Consider the following 19,121-nt stretch of genomic DNA (forward strand, 5'->3'; position numbering starts at 1 on the left):
GTTTCTTAATCCGATCATTGCGACCTTATTCCAAAGGTTCATTTTTCCAATGGTTCCTTAATCCAAAAATGAAATTATTTTCTTTATTCGAAACGTTTGTCAGTCCAAAAATGAAATAAAGTTTGTAATATGGGAGATTTGTTAATCCAAAAATGAAAGTAAGTTTGTTATTCTGAAGGTTTGTTAATCTGAAAATAAAAAGAGGGATGCGAACATAACTAGCCTTCAAAATTACCAACCTTATTTTGTTTTCAGATTAACAGAACTTTGGAAATACAGATCTTATTTCATTTCAGATTAATGAACCTTCAGAATAACAGATCTTATTTCATCTGCTAATTAAAGAACCCTATTTCATTTTTAATTAATGAATCTTTGGAATAATGAACCTTCGAAATAATGAACATAACAAATTACTGTAAAAGTGGAAATTTTTATGGTATTGAAATTTTTGCACATTTTGCACAACCAGAAGCTTATGCGAAAATAAAGCATGCCAATATTTTTGCATGCCTTATGTTCCAGTAATCAATGTCCTCATTCCGTGGAATTAAAAACACACAAAAATTCATCTTTATACCAAACAGAGCCGAAATATTACTCACACAAATCTATCCACTTTTACAGTATTAACCTAGCTGCCTAATCACACTCACATGGCAATTAAAGACTATGACTAATAAGGGTGAGAGAGGAATATTACAGGACACAGACAGTATAGCGTAGATGACACCGATATATCATGAAGACATACAGCATGTCCACCCACCAGTCACCTGGGTGCACCTCGACGTTAAAGCCCCACCCTCCCCACTGCAAAATGGAGATATGAGATTGCCCACACCAGACTCCTGACTACTTCAGAATTTTGCACCATTCCACACTTTTTTTTTTTCTTTATCCACCTCCCAAAAGAGAAATACCAATCTGCTGTTTGGAATCTATTTAGACTTTTGCATTCAGACTAGGAAATTTGACGTGGTCTCATTCTCACGCCCAAGATATGATCTACCCTGTAGTTCTTGCCCTTCTAGTTTAATACGAGATAGATCTGCACCAGCATCACTGGTTGTGGGTTAACCCAACATGGAAAGCAGTGCTATAGCCACCAGTGCTACTTGTATAGGGAGAGCAAAAATAGTGTTTGTGCATGAAATTGGAGACCTCACAAATTAGTAGAGTGCACTTGCATCTGTCAAATATTGCAAATACAGTAAGTATATCATCATTTCATACTTATATAAAGAGAAAATGAAGCATAGAGCAGTATTATTTTTCTGTTGGTCACTCTTCTGGGTTAAATAGTTGTCATGACTCACTGAATTTTTGTTATTCATTATTATCATTACAATTATTTTCTTTTTGCAAAGCACATGAATGAAAACCAGATCTAAGTTTTTTTTTTTTTAAAGATATCTTGCCTTCTAGGTATAACAGTATTAATATCTTGTATATTTTAGCATGATATCAGAATTTTAATGAAAGTGTGAGTTTGTTTTTCATTCTATCCATTTCTTTGGCACGGAATATGACCTTTTATATGTACTTTAACGGACTGTTATAACCAACTCCTTCTTAACAGCCCTTAAAAGTTTTGTCAAGTATGTCAAAAATAATTGTTGTTGCAGTTGGTGGTGGGAGTAAAATTGCCAGGAATGTGATGAACTATAAAAGTGGCAAAATCCAGAGAATTCATTACCAAGTAAGATGGACAGAGAATGAGCAAATAAAATAGATAAAATGTCATGTAGTTTTGACTTATGAAGTTAATGATTGTACTATTCAGATTTCCCATTTTCCCTATTGGTTTTTGCTTTGTTGAATTACATAATAAATTAATTTCTGTCATTTCTTTGTTTACAAGAGCAAAAATATTGATAAGGGGAAAAAATTAAAAAACAAACAAAATTATTTGTTCTTGAATAGTAAGACAATGACAGGGAAAATATTCTACATCTAACAAAGTTCATAAGGATGACCACTCTTAAAAGGGTGTACTTTCAAGCATTGTTGATTCATTTAGTTCATATCTTTGTAGACATCTTTGGATGTCTTTCAGTTTTCATGCGGCCAGCAGGGTTTTGATGCGCAGTCATGTTGTAAGACACAAAAAGATTGCTATTAAAGGCATCCAAGTTTTGTTTTGTTTTTTTGTTTTGGGGGGTTTCCCCAAAGAGGATAACAAAGGTGTTGAGGACATCAAAAGTGTTCTCCAAGGCTGTCAGCTATTATGCACATGCACTGCAAGTGAATGAACATAATAGTGAAACACATGTATGCGAGTAATGGTGTACATTTGGCATGCTTTACATATCTCTACAAAGGATTGCCGAGCAGCATACTATGAAACCTCTGAGTGTAATCGCATATCATTCTTCATCTAGTTTTTTTTTTTTTTGGCTTTTGTGTATGGGTTTTATACTTTCTTTCTGTGTCCCACGCTCACTGATGATATTTTGCGTGATTTTCTGCCCTCCGCAGCCGGGTAAGAAGCAGTTTAGCATCAACTTCTTCCGCTTGTTCCGTGTGATGAGATTGGTCAAACTTTTGAGCAGAGGGGAAGGAATCAGGACTCTGCTCTGGACATTTATCAAGTCTTTCCAGGTAAGGGGAAATTTTATTTTGTGTACATAGATGTTCAAGTAGGTAAATTGTATCTCATATATGTATGAACATTTTATAATTTGGTTAACAATGTATATGCCCCTTATGTGTGAGCTTATATACATACAGTACATATATATATATATATATATATATATATATATATGCAATTTATATACTGTTTGTATATATGCTCACACATAAGGGGCATATACATTGTTAACCAAATAATAAAATGATTTTGGTCTCTCCCGATATGAGTATTCATGTTTAGATGGGAGGCAGTTAAGACATTAAACTTCTGATTTAAAAATAAACCTCGATATTCATATTGTATGTATTTTCCACCAATATTACATTCAACTTTTTTTTCTGGTTTTACAGTTTGCAAATTTTATCGGGATAGTGTAAAAGTGGAGCATGCATATGTATGTATTCACGCATAACGTCAGTCTTGATACATGCAGGAATAATACAGTAGACATAATGTTAGATCAATATTCTGAAGTCTGTGCATAATACATTATGTGGATGGCCAGAAGGATAAAATTATGGCTATGTAATAAGAGGACCACTTATTTTTGGAAACTGTTGATCATGACGCAAATCTCTCGTTTGAAGAGGCTACACCCCCGTAAATAATGCCAGTGTATATCTTGGCAATCAATGACTTAAAAACCACCCTTACAAAAAATAACCATGAAATTTACGGTATTACCATGGTAAAACCTCAATTGCCATAGTAAAACCATGGTATCGATGGTATTACTACGAGTACCACAGAAAAACCATGGTGATGCATGGTGATACCACAGAAAAACCATGGTAAAACCTCAATTGCCATAGTAAAACCATGGTATCAATGGTATTGCTACGAGTACCACAGAAAAACCATGGTGATGCACGGTGATACCACAGAAAAACCATGGTAAACTATCAATACCATGACACGACCATGGTACTGATACGTATACTATAGAATAACTGTGAAGTCTATGGTATTTCCATGGTTTTACCATAGGCGACACAAAATAACCATGGTAATAGTATGTTATAATTTTTATACCATAGCACTACCATGGTATTACTACCAGTACCATGGAAAAACCATGCCATCTACTGTATTTGCCTGGTATAACTATACAGGTACAATAAAATAACTATGGTGATGCCGGGTTATGGCCATCATACCATGGCATCACCACGGTATTACCACTTGTACCATAAAATAACCATGGTATATAAGGAATTTCCCCAGTATCGCTGCACTAATTAACCATGGATATACCATGTAATAACCATCATACCATGGCACGGTTCTGGCACTACTAGGCCTACTTGTACCATAGAATAACCACGGAGATACCATATGATAACCATCATACCATGTACTACAACCACAGGGTCTTTAATCGTACCGCAGCATATATAACCATAGTCTTTTTGTCATCTTCTGTATTTCTAAGGGTACACAAAAATAGCCATGGTGATACCATGGTTCAACAACAACATATCAATTATGATATTCTTATAGCTGAAAGGGACTGTACAGTAGGTACTGGTTGAGATGAGGATTCAGATTTACAACTTATTTTTTTCTGTTAGATGATAAACCTCTCATGAAATAAAAAATAATGAAAGAGCATATACAGCTGTAATTTCAAGAAGGATTCAACGTTTTGAAGAAAATTCGTCTTGAAATGGCTGAGATTACCAACCCCCCCCAAAAAAAATCAAAATCAAATTGACAGGCCCCATCTTTCATTAGGAGCTCTTTGTTTTAATTTGTTTTTAGATATCTCAGTCATTTCTCAGCCTGTTTTCATTAAATAAACGTTTGAGTCCTCTTCTGCTCTTTATCATTTCAAAGAGTGGTTTCTAAATATCTCGCAAAATGTTACAAGCTGAATCCTCATCTCATCCAGTACTGTATACTCCTTTTAAATGTCAAATAATGACGAAAAAAGGTACATTCTCTACTGGTATCACAAGGAAAAAAATGGTCCCATTATAGCTATCCGTTTGACCCAACTTGTTCAAATAGTTGCAAACTGGAAGTAGGCCGATACTCGTTCACATTACCATGGTGTGAATTACCATACAATTAAAGATGAAAATTAATACCAACTCACGCCATTCCAGCTGACGCTAAATTGAATGAGCTGGCACACTCTGAAAAAAAAAAACCCAATCAATTCCAGCTGAATATTATGGCCTGGCTCTAAATCATTGATTATGAAGTTTTATTTGTACCAACTGGAAAACATGTCGTTCAACTGGCAGACTCACTAGTTGACTCCACTTAGACAAGTTGACTCCAAACTAACATTTCATTCCAACTGACAGACTGAAACAAATGAAATAAACTAGGCAATTGTCTACCAATTAGAATTCATTGACATAACCTACAGAGTGACATAACCTACAGATTCACCACTGGATTCCATTTGCAAGAAACGGAATAAAGTGTCATACTGAAATATCAACTACCCGATTCCTGTATAGATACAATAATTGTATTGAACTTGACTAGACACAACTGGCAGATTTACCAGTTGATTCCACTTGAAAGCGATGGAATGGACTGGTACACTGAGAAAACATAGATGACTCCAGTTTGAACAAATGGATCAAACTGTGATGAGTGAGTTACATGTGTGTAATAACAACATACCTAATAGTAGTAGCATAGTGGTACTGGTGATAATAATGATGATGATAATAATAATAATAATAATAATAATAATAATAATAATAATGATAATAATGATAATAATAATAATAATGATAATAATAATGATAATAATAATAATAAGGTCTTATCCAGGAGAGCCTCTCCAGTGTTGTCGCTGCTCTATACCACAGGGCCCTGCCATACCACTAACAGTTGAACTGTTCTAATGAAAATGACAGATTAAAAAAATTAGATCTATTGTGTAAACTGGAACATTAAAGCCTATTGGTTGATTCCAGTAGGAAGAAATAGACCAAAGTATGCCCTTAGACAAAGTGGGATCAACTGGACACAACAAGCAGATTTTTCAGTTGATGATCCACTTGAAAGAAATTGTGTGAAATGGCATACAACAACCAGTTGATTACAGTAGAAACAATGAGTGCACATTCGAGTTCGACACCCACAAATCATACAGCCAACAAATCAAACAACCCATGAATTTGACACCTAGCGAACAAGGCCCACATGACTGCGACACTAGGTAAATAAGGCCCACGACACTTTTACAATAAGCCCCATGATGCAATGTCGAGCTTGTGGGCCGTATGACTTGTGGGATGACCCCGAAAAAATTGGACCAATTTGGTGCAGGTTGAATCGACTGGACACAACAGGCAGATTTACCAGTAAGAACTGGCATACTAAAACATCAACTCCATGATTCCAGCAGATTCAACTTTTTTGAACCAGGCTCTTGTATACCTGTTGCAAATGACTTGACACAACTGATAGATTTATTCAACTTCAAAGCAATGCAGATTTAACCTACATGCACTTTGATAAAGTTTAGGCTGTAACAGTTAGTAGAACCCAGCCGGGTAATGTATCAAACTGGCATGACTGGGGAAGTTCATACCAGTTCATCAAATCTGGCAGTTTTACCAATTGATTCCACTTTTTAAACGATTATAAACGTACCAATACATTACAGTCAAAACTATTGGACCATTATGAGTATACTTGCAACGAATGGGAAAAATCAAAATATATATCAACCGATTCTAAAGGTAAACCCCTTAAACTCTAAGGGACGTGGCAGGAGAGGGAAGGGCGGAATCCACCCTCGATGTTTCGAGTCTGTGATGGAAGAGACCCTGTCATGAGACATTTTCCTGACTTTTTTTCAAGTTCAACTTCAAATTCATTGTTGTTTTTTCCACAGCAAAATAATCTATTTGGTGAACATAAATCTCGCTTTCTTCAATGAAAGTAGAATGCATGGAATTTGTACAGAGAAAGCAATAATTGAAAACCTAAAGTAGGGGTACAATGCAGTGGTTGCTGAGGTAACAAAAGTGAAATAAATGAAATATGCATTGTGTGAAAAAAGGAGGGACCCACTAAAAAGACAAAGCTTGTGAAGTACGGTCCCTTCTCCGATTGAAAAAAAAAATCGACGCAAAGATTGATTGAAAACAGCAACAAAGAAACTCTTTAAAAATCTGACTATTCTTTATCGGAGCAGATCCAGGAATTCCGTAAATGGGGTGGGGGTGGGGATGGGGGAGGGATCTGTCATGGTGCCACTTCCGCAATTAAAGGGGGCAGACACGCCCATTTTCATTTTGTTTTCTTTTTATTTATTTATTTTTATCTTATCAAAAATTAAAGAAGGGGCCCCCTGGAGCTATCACTGCTGTAACATTAATCACTGCGATTGATTGATCTTATGCTAATTATGGTATAAAAGTGGTCAATGAGAATCTCATAAGAAAACAAAGGAAACAATAAAAAACAAAGAAATACATTTGAAACTAAAAAAAAAATCATATACATAATAAATTGGCTTTTGGAAGTCCTTTAATGTCTGATGCATGGTCTTTAAACATGTAAAAAAACAGACTTACCAATGATTAAGAAATAGACTCTTAATGCTTTTAATTAGGCTAAAATAAGATGATGGGCCTAATTTGCACAAATAATTAATTGATGAATTAAAATTAGAAATTGACAATAAAAAAAAATATAAGATATATAACACATAATTTTGTACATTACAATGTGGTTGTAACTTGGGCCAAATTTCGCTACGATCGTAATAGGCCTACTAATGGTCGAGATCTTGTGGAGGGGGGGGGGGAGGCGAAATTCCCTCCCAAAATGCAATTTTTAGCATTTATAGCCAAATAAGCCTGGCCCGTTAAAGATAAGCAAAGTTTTGGAACTAATTCACATTGTGTGTTATCTCATACAAATTCCAAGTACGACCCAAAATATTATACCGGTATGTTCATGTAATAAATGTACTACAGCCTGTATTTAGTATATGTGTGAATGTGTGTAGTGTGTGTATGTGTGTATGTGTGTGCTTGTGTGTGTGTGTGTGGGGGGGGGGGTGTGGGTGAGTGCAAACACCCGGTTAGTACTAATATATCCATGGTACCAAGAACTGACTTCTTCCCATGCAGTTTAAACCTCATTAACCCAACTGGAAAATGTAACACAAGTTGATTCAAGTTGCACGAACCATGTTTTGACTTGGTTTCTGTATCGCTCATGAATATTCATGAGAGAGCATCTAACATGCAAAAGGTGAGAAAATAGATAAAAGACATAAAAACCCAAAGTATATATTCTGGGTTTAAACTTTGAAGTATGTTGGGAAATTTCTCTTTTGTTACCAACTATTTTAACTTGTGTTATAACAATGCATATTCATATTTTGATAGGACTAATATTATGCATGACATGTAGTTAGTAACCATGCCTTAAACCTTTTCAGATATCAGCCCATATATAAAGAACTGATACCCTAGCAATGTATCTAGGAATAGGATGTATACTCTAGGTATACAGATAGGTAGACCTGTATAGATTAGGATGTAGGTCTTGTACAATAGTGTAGAAACAGGTGTATGTGATTCGGGGCCAGGTTATGTAGGTAACATACTAGTTCTGCATGCTGTAAATACACGACCATTAATGTTATTTTTCTTTTCAAATTGTAAATACCATGGTAATACCAGGGTAATACCATGGTAATACCATGGTAAAATCACCTCAGAAATACCATGGTATTGTACCATGGTACCGGTACCATGGTATTTGGTAAGCACAGTAATACCATGGTAATATACCATGGTACATGGTAAGAGCAGTAATACCATGGTATTTTGCCATGGTAATACCATGGTAATGTACCATGGTTTTACCAGGGCAAAATTACCAGGTTTCCATGGTTCATTACCATACCATGGTATACCATGGTAAAACCATGGTTCTTTTTTGTAAGGGCAAAGATATAAAACACCTGTTTCTTGACCCTGGCCTAATCTAAGCATCAGTCATCGCCACAGCGCCACGGGAGGGGGGGGGGGGGCACCCGTGAGAGGAGGAGATTGTTTTGGTTTTGGCATGGGCTATGTAGCTCCATGGTGTGTGTGTGTGTCGACAAACTTCTACAATGCTCTCCTTCTTATTCCTGTATTTTTGTTATTTATGGGTCAATTTTGTTCGTTTGAAATGTAAAATGGATGACCATAGAATTTCTCAATAGAATATAAAATTGAAAACTTCAGAAAGGATAGAGAAAATTGAGTTCACTTTGAATGGTCTGCCACAGGCAGATATCCTTATCATGCGCTTACGTAATACAACAGCTGCTGTAGTCATTAAACCCTGGCTTGGCCTCCAGGTTTGTCACGCCTGAGCAGAAAGTTAATTTGCAATGGACAAGTACTTCGACTCCCAACTCTCAAACGAAGGATCGTTAGGGGGGTATAGCATCCCATCAGCTTCGTTAAAGTGGGGTCTCGCCTCAAACGAGGGATTGACGGCATGAAAACCTCAAGACTAGGAAACAAAATTCTTGCAAGGTTTTGATATCCGTTGATGTGAACACTTCAGTAAAGCTATGTGGCTGTCACACTTGAGGTTTGATTGAATCGTAGACAAATAATTGTTATAGATATGATTATGATATTCTGATTTGTTTGCATAATGTTGTGTATTTTTCAATCTCTCCTTTCCTCACCCCTTCCAGGCCCTGCCCTATGTTGCGTTATTGATCGTCATGTTGTTCTTTGTGTATGCTGTGATTGGAATGCAGGTAAGAACTTTGCCCTCTTCCAAGTGAGGATGTCCTCCTGTAATAAAGCCTTTAATTGCATGCTTTTAACCCATTGAGGACGGGCTGATTTAGCTACAATACGTCTGCCCGAGTATACTTGGGACTCGTCTTCAGTAGGTTCTGAGAGCAAAGACATTGACCAATCTGAAATGAAATTATTCTTTTATTGTTATACTATACCCTAGTTCCCCCCCCCCCTATCTACCACTATTTTCAATATGACAATGGCATTGCAGTCATTTTCCTATTGTCCCTTCAACCTTTTGACTGATGCTTTTGATGAAATTTATGAATGTGTAGCAATTTATGAATATGACAGTAGTGGGAATGGCAATAATGAATAATGACACTGATAATTCATTCAAGACATTAGCAACAAAATAGGATATGATAACATCATGACAAGTAATTCACCAGTGAAGTACAGTGATAGCTGCAATATGATTTAGGAAAAAATGCAAACAGCTCACAGTCCAGTCCAAGGTACTCACAAATTTAACCCGTTGAGGACGGACTGATTTTGCTACAACACGCATTTCCCATAGACACCTGCCCGAGTATACTCGGGACTCGTCCTCAACGGGTTAAGATGCTCTTGGAGCTTTGGGTTAGATATATTGTAAGTCATCTGATAAAACCATTGGGTAATATTCTTTTTATTTATTCTTTCTCCACAGATGTTTGGTAGAATTGAGATTACAGAGGATGGTGCGATTAACAGGAATAATAACTTCCAGACGTTTTTTGCTGCTCTATTGGTGCTATTCAGGTGAGTCTAGCTGTAATATACTAATTACAGTAAACAGGAAAAATATCATATTCGGTTTTAAATGTAGATCTCTGCCCTCTTTCTGAGTTTGGCAATAAACAGTCATATGGCAGAGAGGTATCCTCAAGGTTGCCTACAATTGACACTTTTTGACTATGGTGTAAAAATGAAAAAAAAAATAAATTCTATCAATTGCCCTGCAAGGTAATATGCAACTAATGACGAGATAAAACTGACTAATGTATTTAACAAACTTGGAATGGGTTGCAACTCAGTACAACTCTTGCTGGTCCCCCTGAACAGGCAGATACTTTTATACAACTGTGCCTAAATTAAGAAAGTGAGGAGGAAGACTTTGTATGAAACCGATAGGATCAAATTCTGTGTAAATAGTGAAAGAAGACTTATAAGATGCAAAACATGCATGTGTTTACATGTTTGTTGCTCCCCCCCCCCCCTGTAGATCAGCAACAGGCGAAGCATGGCAACAGATCATGATGGCGTGTGCGGATTCGCCGGACTGCGAGTCGGAGGAGGTGGGGAAGTGTGGCAACAACTTTGCCTACTTCTACTTCATCACCTTTTACTCCATCTGTTCATTCCTTGTGAGTATTGCCAGAGACATCATGGGCTTTTACACCAACAAAATAACTAGGTGTTTAAACATACATGTTGTATCTCATGTCTGTTCACTTCTGTTATAATGTGTACATACTCTTGTATACGAGCAATATTTGTGTGCCTTATACCTAGTGATATCCATTTCACAGTATTCCACATGATCGCAACTCGCAATATTTCCTGTATTTCTTTTGTCATTTGCCAGATCATCAATTTATTTGTAGCTGTTATCATGGATAATTTTGACTACCTGACCAGGGACTGGTCAATTCTTGGGCCCCACCATCTAGACGAGTTTGTCAGACAGTGGTCAGAGTTTGACCCTGATGCGACGTAAGTCAGATTCATTCCTTAAGGTTCGAGTGTCCCACATTACATATCTGTGTTTTTCAATCTCTTTTTCTGTCTCTATTTATTAAACTAGGAATCAACCTATGTCATCTCTCTCTTTTTATCAATCCATCTATATCTATTTTTCTATCTATCTATCTATCTATCTATCTATCTATCTATCTATCTATCTATCTATCTATCTATCTTTCTATCTATCCACGTGTATCTATCTATCTATCTATCTATCTATCTATCTATCTATCTTTCTATCTATCCACGTGTATCTATCTATCTATCTATCTATCTATCTATCTATCTATCTATCTATCTTTCTTTCTTTCTATATAAAGAATGTTTGTACATACAAACGTGTTTATATACCACTTTCTTCCTTGCAATACGTCTATCTCAACATCTATCTTCTCTGCCCCTTCTTTTTCAGCTCCTAGAGAAGAGATCGAGTTAACAAGAGAGATATTTGTCTGTGTATAATTCATGCAAGAAAAATGTTTATCTTTCAATGAAAGCTTGAGTCACTCCAAGAATATTCCTCTTAGAAAACATTTCTATGATTTGTCTATATTTTTAGGTAAAATTTAAAAGAGGAATGATAGTGGATTAAAGCCGATTCTTTTGACAGGGTTTCCTTTCTTTGTTCATCCTTTCCATCTGACTTGACAGGGGTCGAATCAAGCATCTAGACGTAGTGACGTTACTCAGATCCATATCTCCGCCTCTAGGTTTTGGCAAACTCTGCCCCCATAGGATAGCATGTAAGGTGAGTGAAGTCTCCTCCATGAAACTGGGTATATTCCCTACATGGGAACAGTTTTCAGGAAGCTGTTGCTGTGTAACACAATTTTCACTGTCGCAAATGAATTTAAAGACTCAAATGGCAGCAGTACTTTTTGATTTAAGTTTAAAATGTGTTGACAACACTGTGCCAGTGCACAGCGCAGGCTGTATTTGGTCGTACACAAAAAAACATCAAGTAATACCTCTATCTGCAAACTACCAAGATTTTGTAGTTTTGTAAGTAATTGAGTGTTGGGGAAATATTGACTGTAAGCTCTGAAAGTGTATTCATAATGTGAGGTGACGATATGTTTTAGTCAAGAGTAAAAGGGAAAAATTAGATGCAATAACCATTATTGCATATGCACTCTGCGTGTGCCTGCTGCATAATAACACCGCATTATACTGGAAATAAACAAGTAAACACCAAAAATGTGACCCCACATTACTACTGCACGTTTTGCGTGGGTGCATAAGATCACGTCATTCATTTACATGTAGCGGATGGACCTGACCACTGGCGACAAAATGTTTACAGTAAATCTATAAGCAATGAGGAGAATTTTGTAATATTTGTCATGATGCAGAGGCAGTTTGTTTGACATTTGTGTGCCATGATTTTAGGCAGAATTGCAATTCAGTTCACCTGTTTTGCTTTGCGTAAATAGCTTGGTATCCAAGATTTTTCAAGTTTTTCAAGCTTTAGTATGAAGTGGTACGTTGTACCTAGTGAGAATGATGGAAGGAGAATTTCAATCAAGGATATTATATTGCTGCTGAGATAAGAAATCAGTCTTAGTGATATCCATGAGGCAGAAATTACAAAAGAGATTATGGACCACCATTACTGCACTGCAGTAGCATCCAGCAAGATGTCAGGAGTATATTTTACAGAAAGAAAACAAAAATTCAAATACATCCTATATTATATACTATCACCTTCCATATCATCTAGATTGCTTCATCAAGATTTTGGTTAATCATATATTTCACATAGTCCTCGGTCAGAGATTATATGCATATTCATGCTTGGCTAACCATGGGAAGTCACCAAATACAGTAATAGTTGATGCTCAACATTATTGCTTTTATCATAGCAAACTGTGTAAATGTGCTTTCTAATAAGAGCTATGAATTGCAGTCCACACAAAGATGTACCTTAATTACCTGATAGGTGAACTGCATTTCTAATGCTTGTAGAGTGCAGTTTAATAACACCAGAATACTTTCCTGATAATGCTGTGTCAAAAATTTGTATGTAAAAGTGATCACTGGTACCTATTCCTTGTGTTGCAGAGGCTGGTTTCAATGAACATGCCCTTAAACAGTGACGGCACTGTCATGTTCAATGCAACGTTGTTTGCACTGATCAGGACGTCACTCAAGATCAAAACAGAAGGTGAGATTACTGCTTCCATTTCATCCAATCTGTTCTCTCTAACCCATTACAACAATATTTTATGTGAAGTGATGTCATCATCTTATTTCTGGTTTATGTTGTTATTGTTGGTGGTGGTGGTGGTGTTTCAAGTAAAAAAAAGTTCATGCAGAATCTTATGCCCAGTCTTACACTTTTTTTTTATAGTTGAGGAGCCTTTTTTTCTTTTAGTCGATCCCTTTAGCCTTTCTATGCTTTTTCACTGGTCGGCAAACTTCATTGCCATGCTCTCTGTTGATGGGTACAAATGGCATAAATCAAACTGTCTATATAGGAGTAGATTAATTTTGATATAATTACAAATGTTATCCTACCAGAGTCTGTATAATTAAAATGCCATTTTGTGTAGAGCTGTTGTGTTGTTGTAACACCTGACGGGTAAATGTCACACACATTATGACCATGTTTTGGGATATAGGGATATATATCTGGCACCATGAAAGTAGTAACCTCGGCACTATACAGATGAATACATTACATTTCCAAAAGTTTGGTCCATATGAATGTATGTTAAGCTTCATCAACTTTCTCACTTACCATGTTATCAGTGCCTCGGTAAACAAGATAGTGACTCCAACACCCCCAGAAAATTTTACAGGAGAACGATCTATTGACAGGCTTTAATTATTTTGTCAAGAAGTTTTCCTTCCATACACCTATTGGTCATGTTCATTTTGACAGGAAATATCGACAAGTGCAATGAGGAGCTACGAGCTGTCATCAAAAAGATTTGGAAGAGAACGAGCCCGAAGCTTCTCGACCAGGTGGCCCCGCCCGCCGGAGGTGAGTATTAACTCTATACATCTTGCTCCTTTCCTATGGGCCAGCTTCATAGCAGCTAGGGTTGAAACTGTCTCTGTCAAGAGTGATTTCTGCTTTCTTTATAGATTTAAAAAAAATAATAAATTCTGCTCCTTGGTGGTTTTTTACGAACCACCATGTTGCTTTGTTATGGTAAACAATTGTTGTTGCAACCTGCTACAAAGGACAAAAGTTATTTGGGACTCATCATATCTTAATAGGTGAACACAAGTACAAAATTGTATGTATAGTCCTATAGGATATGATTTAGCAGTGTGTAGTAAATTGTATTACAGTTATTGGGTTTGAATTGCAATGATTTAGTTTAGGGTTAAAGGGTAAAATTTCAAATTGAAAGAAAACATGTTTATCTGAACAGTATCATTTCTGCATCGATCAGAATAGTTGTTGAATTTCCTAATGCTGAGTGCATGGTTTCTTTTTTTCCCTCCTAAATCTTCTCCCCCTCCCCCTCCTCCCACCTTCGCAACTCCCGTGCCTCCTCTCAGGGGATGACGATGTGACGGTGGGCAAATTTTATGCAACATTCCTGATCCAGGACTACTTCCGTCGCTTCAAGAAGCGCAAGCACGAAGCCATCAAGTCAGCAGGAGGGCACGACAGCACGTTTGCTCTCCAGGTAAGTCTCCACCCCGGGCTTGAATTCTGATGACAATTAAAAGTTTTGCATAGCTCTAGGGTCTTGTAGATGGACTGTAAATATCCCATCTCTGAGAAGAAACTCTTTTCTTGTGTGTTACAGTGACTCATTTTAAATTTGTTACTTCTTCAAGCATAACAAGATGTTTGTGATTTAGAACAATTAAATCTATCAATTTGTGAAGGACTTGCAAGTGTGTACTCTTTGCTGACCTATGTTGTTGCATATAACCATTAGTGCAAGTACAGGTTTACTTGGATTTAGGGTTCACCAAGTTGAAAGATTCAACTGTATTAAATGTTTCTAATGGGCATTAAAATGCCTTACCACAATTGAAAAAAAAAATTGAACACAATAAACTTGCCTCAGAAGATAATGTTGTGCTTTAGCTGTTGCTATTTCACACTACCGGTAAAACTGCCGCTGGGAATGTTTCATCTGAAATGCCTTGTCAAATGTTTTAGATGAGACTGCTACACTTTCTCACACTAACACCTAGACACATGGGATCATGATTTTCAATCAATATCAGTACACCGGTGCAGATAATGCACTATCAAAAAAAAAGAGAAATTATTCACTATTAAAATAATTATGTAGCCACCACTATTGAGCGTTCAGATGCGTATAAACCAAGAAACAGTTCATTGGCCAAACGGCAGAATAATTCCCAAATTATACCCTTTATGCAGTGTTGGTGCCCTTCTACAATGTTCTACAACCCTGAATTATTTTCACCCATTGATTTTTGTTGTCATCCTCTTTCCGTAGGCCGGTTTACGGACCTTACATGAGATTGGGCCTCAGATCAAGCGAGCCATCTCAGGTAACCTGGAAGGCATGGACGACAATGAGCAGTTTGAACCAGACGAGCCAAATCACAGGGTGAGTATATATCTTCTATTCTCGGTGCCTTAACACCAACATGTGACTGTCCAGACCCCAAAATCAGACACTGTTAATGCATTTGCTGCATTAACTAATTTGTTGGGCCTACAATACCATTCAAACTCAGAGATCATCACTTTGTGAGGTCTCCGTCTGAATCATCAATCCTCTAGGCTGCTCCAGAAATGATGAACCCCAAGTTTTCAGGGTATTATTCTTGAATAAGAGATTTATGAAGTAGTGCATAAAGGTTATGTAAAAGAGGTTATAACAGTCAATTCTACAGTTAGTTCATACTCACCGATGTTCTTTATTGGTTTGTGACTTACTGTATGCCTAATTTGCATAACAGAGAAGTCACTCCTTATTCGGCACCGTCCTCAACATGTACCACAATCGGCGGCAGTCGACGCCCATGGCCAACACCCACTATCAAGGGCGTGATCCCCCGCCTGCCTACTACCCCAACAGCCTGGTCATCTCGCCGCCCTCCAACCAGCACCGCAAGCTGTCCCCAGCCAACAGCCTCAACAACTACAACCACAACCCGCAGAACAAGTCCCCCTTCAACATGTCGCCGCGGCCCCAGGGCCACGGGGTGTCACTACGCGGGGGCAGGGGCGGACATTACTCCCCCAACAGCGCAAACTCCCTACAGGTGTCGTCGCCCCACTCCAGGGGTTTCTCGCCCATGTCCAGCAGGATACCAGGAGGGAGGGGTGTTCCCAACAACCGGGGCCCTGGAAACAGGTACAGGTGAGCTTGCCTTCAAGTTAAGTGCAAGGTGTGATGTTTTCACCACATTATTTTTTTCCCCTTTTTAAAAAAAGATTTATCCATTTTTTTTGTGTGTGTGCACAGGATATCAGTGTTAGATATCGTTTCTTGTTTCCTTGACAATTGTGATATCATCCTTGACAGATAGCCTCCCTTTCTTCTCGTGATATTTTGAATGTATTTCAGTGAGAAACATTGTCAAATTAATCCCCCAGCCCCTCTCACTTTTCCAGCAACAGCAAAGAGGGACGCCAGCCGCTCCTTCCCAACGAAGACAATCACCACCACCACCATCGTCATGACGATTCGCCTTACCGCCATGACGATGAGGAAGACGGTGGGGAGGTCGAGGCGGATCAGCCGCCGCCATCGCCGCAGACCAAGGCGGAGGAGGAGGTCGGCGAGTACCGACCGGAGCCTTACCAGCAGCCTTACCGGGAGCCCTACAGGGACTACTCAAGGTAGGTGTATGGAAGAGAATTGCTTCCCTGCGTACTTCAATTGATGTGCCTTTTGATTGTGATTTGATTTTGCTTTTTGATTTGATTTCGCTTTTCAATTTAATTTCTGCCTTCAATTACTATAAACATGTGCAGCATTAGAGAGTTTTGATTTGATTTCATTTTTCAATTTCATTTCTGCTTTCAATTACCATAAACATGTGCAGAGTTACAGAGTTTGGATTTCATTTCACTTTGCAATTTAATTTCTGCCTTCAATTACCATAAACATGTGCAGAGTTAATACTATCCTTATGCTATTAGGAGATAAAATGCTAAGTGTTATCCAGCATACATGTACATATAGCTCCAAATTACAACAACATCAATGTATATAACTTTAATCAATTACAGCTTTTTATATTTGCATCAGGCCATATCAATAATGTTTCAGATTTATCAAATTTTAAACAATAAATAAAGTAGGTGTCTGTGACATTACAAAGATTGGTATAAAAGCTGAATACAGTTAAAGAAAGTTCTTTTTTTTTTGGTACCATAACTGTGCCAACATTTCCTCATGTACATCAATAGACCAGCATGGAATCCATTCTTAAGTGCATTTCTTACTGTCTTGTGGATAGAATTTGTAGTATAATCTATCACCCACTCTGTCTAATTTCCATAGAAATATCATATAACATAAAATAACATCATATCACCTTGTCACATATACAACAACAACAACAACAACAAATGTAAAACACATGGAAAAGACTCTGCTAATTGATTTGATGTTCGTATCTTTTAAGGATTATATATCTCTAAATATGTGTATGTGGGACCAGCCAATATTCTCCTGTCTAAATATTATCATTTCCTGTATGCCTCTCTTGCCGGAAAGGCTGTCCACTGTTTATGAGTACGTATATAATATTTCTTTTCTCTTTGTTGGTGAGTCCCTCCCCAAATGAAGAAGGAAGAAAAAAAGAGAAGAAAAGAAAAGCAACCCCTTGTGCGAAGTGAAACACCAATATACATGTACCCAGTGATGCAATGAGATTGTAAACAAAATCAAGTTAAAGTTGTGGATGCTACCTTAACTTCTTCGTACTGTCCGTCTGTCTATATGATAATGTTCATTTTTGAGAGGAGGGGATGGGTTTTAGTTATGCTAAATGGGGATAAGTGTCTGTTGAGTGGGCGTGTTCCAAAGATCTTGTGTCAGTACAATTTATACAGTAGCGATTAAAGGAGAATGAAACTTAGATATATATCTTAATTGAGGGAATGCAGGAATATTAGTAGAACACATGCACCAGCAAGGTTTGAAGAAAACAAAAGTAAAGAAAATTTATCATATCACTTTTGGAGCATAATGAAAGAGCACTTGACTTACCTGGTATCAGAAAGCAGGGGAGTAATATTACCCTTTAATGACAAATATCATCAACATGTCAAAGAAACGTATACTTCTCATGAAAAGGAAATTTGGAGGAATTTTCTTTTTATTTCATGTATATCATTTTCCATACATCACAAACTGTAGTAGTCTTTTCATCCAGTGATGGCTCTACCAAAAGCTTTTAGATTAAAGTCTTTCAAGGAACTGTCCAATTTTTCCTGAATATTTCTGCATTCACTCAATCCACAGGTATATCTGGCTTTCATTCTTCTTTAGCATGTTTAAACTGTGAAATCTGGGACCAAAGTGGCTCGTGCTACACAACTGTAAACTTTTCCACTAACCTGTAAATTCTACCATGAAATATGAACACTGTGTCTATGATTGAAAACATCTAACAAATGAGTGTCGTAACTTCTATGAATCATCTTAAAAATTGTTGTGTGAATGATTTTCTGTATACTAATTTGATGGAACAGTCATAAAATGTGGGTCATAGACTCAGGTTTGTAATAACCCGTTGTTGGATTCTGTAATCTTATATGTTTTCTTTAAATTTTACTAACCATATAGGCCCAGAGCTGTTTTTCTGAAAACAGTAGATAGGGAGTTGCTGTGCTTTACTATGAGCAAAGTGATTATCATCTAAAAGCCCTTTGAATAAGCTTGAATGTCTACTTTGCTGTGTATGAATTATGTTTTACTTGTTTATGTCATTTTTTAGTCTTGTAGATCAAATTGAAGATCAGACAATTACAAATGAATTAGATTCTTGGTCTAGGA

The 19,121-nt window shown here is 37.2% G+C and overlaps 1 protein-coding gene across 1 annotated transcript in view; it reads left to right on the forward strand.

Annotated features, from left to right (window-relative positions):
• The window catches only part of LOC139742343 (voltage-dependent L-type calcium channel subunit alpha-1D-like), a 213,355-nt gene that overhangs the window by 181,783 nt on the left and 12,451 nt on the right, over positions 1 to 19,121 (forward strand). Inside the window, exons 29-41 of the mRNA XM_071652922.1 lie at positions 2,482 to 2,604; positions 9,324 to 9,389; positions 10,088 to 10,179; positions 10,643 to 10,784; positions 11,006 to 11,133; positions 11,815 to 11,911; positions 13,225 to 13,327; positions 14,048 to 14,149; positions 14,677 to 14,807; positions 15,600 to 15,713; positions 16,069 to 16,472; positions 16,727 to 16,954; positions 17,838 to 17,855. Coding sequence (XP_071509023.1) covers positions 2,482 to 2,604; positions 9,324 to 9,389; positions 10,088 to 10,179; positions 10,643 to 10,784; positions 11,006 to 11,133; positions 11,815 to 11,911; positions 13,225 to 13,327; positions 14,048 to 14,149; positions 14,677 to 14,807; positions 15,600 to 15,713; positions 16,069 to 16,472; positions 16,727 to 16,954; positions 17,838 to 17,855 — 1,748 coding nt within the window. The remainder of the gene's footprint in view (positions 1 to 2,481; positions 2,605 to 9,323; positions 9,390 to 10,087; positions 10,180 to 10,642; positions 10,785 to 11,005; positions 11,134 to 11,814; positions 11,912 to 13,224; positions 13,328 to 14,047; positions 14,150 to 14,676; positions 14,808 to 15,599; positions 15,714 to 16,068; positions 16,473 to 16,726; positions 16,955 to 17,837; positions 17,856 to 19,121) is intronic.

Source organism: Diadema antillarum, unplaced genomic scaffold (genome assembly GCF_040938485.1).
Source record: "Diadema antillarum isolate AM-2024a unplaced genomic scaffold, OU_Dant_1.0 seq00000998_RagTag, whole genome shotgun sequence".
In the NCBI taxonomy this organism is placed as follows: Eukaryota; Metazoa; Echinodermata; class Echinoidea; order Diadematoida; family Diadematidae; genus Diadema; species Diadema antillarum.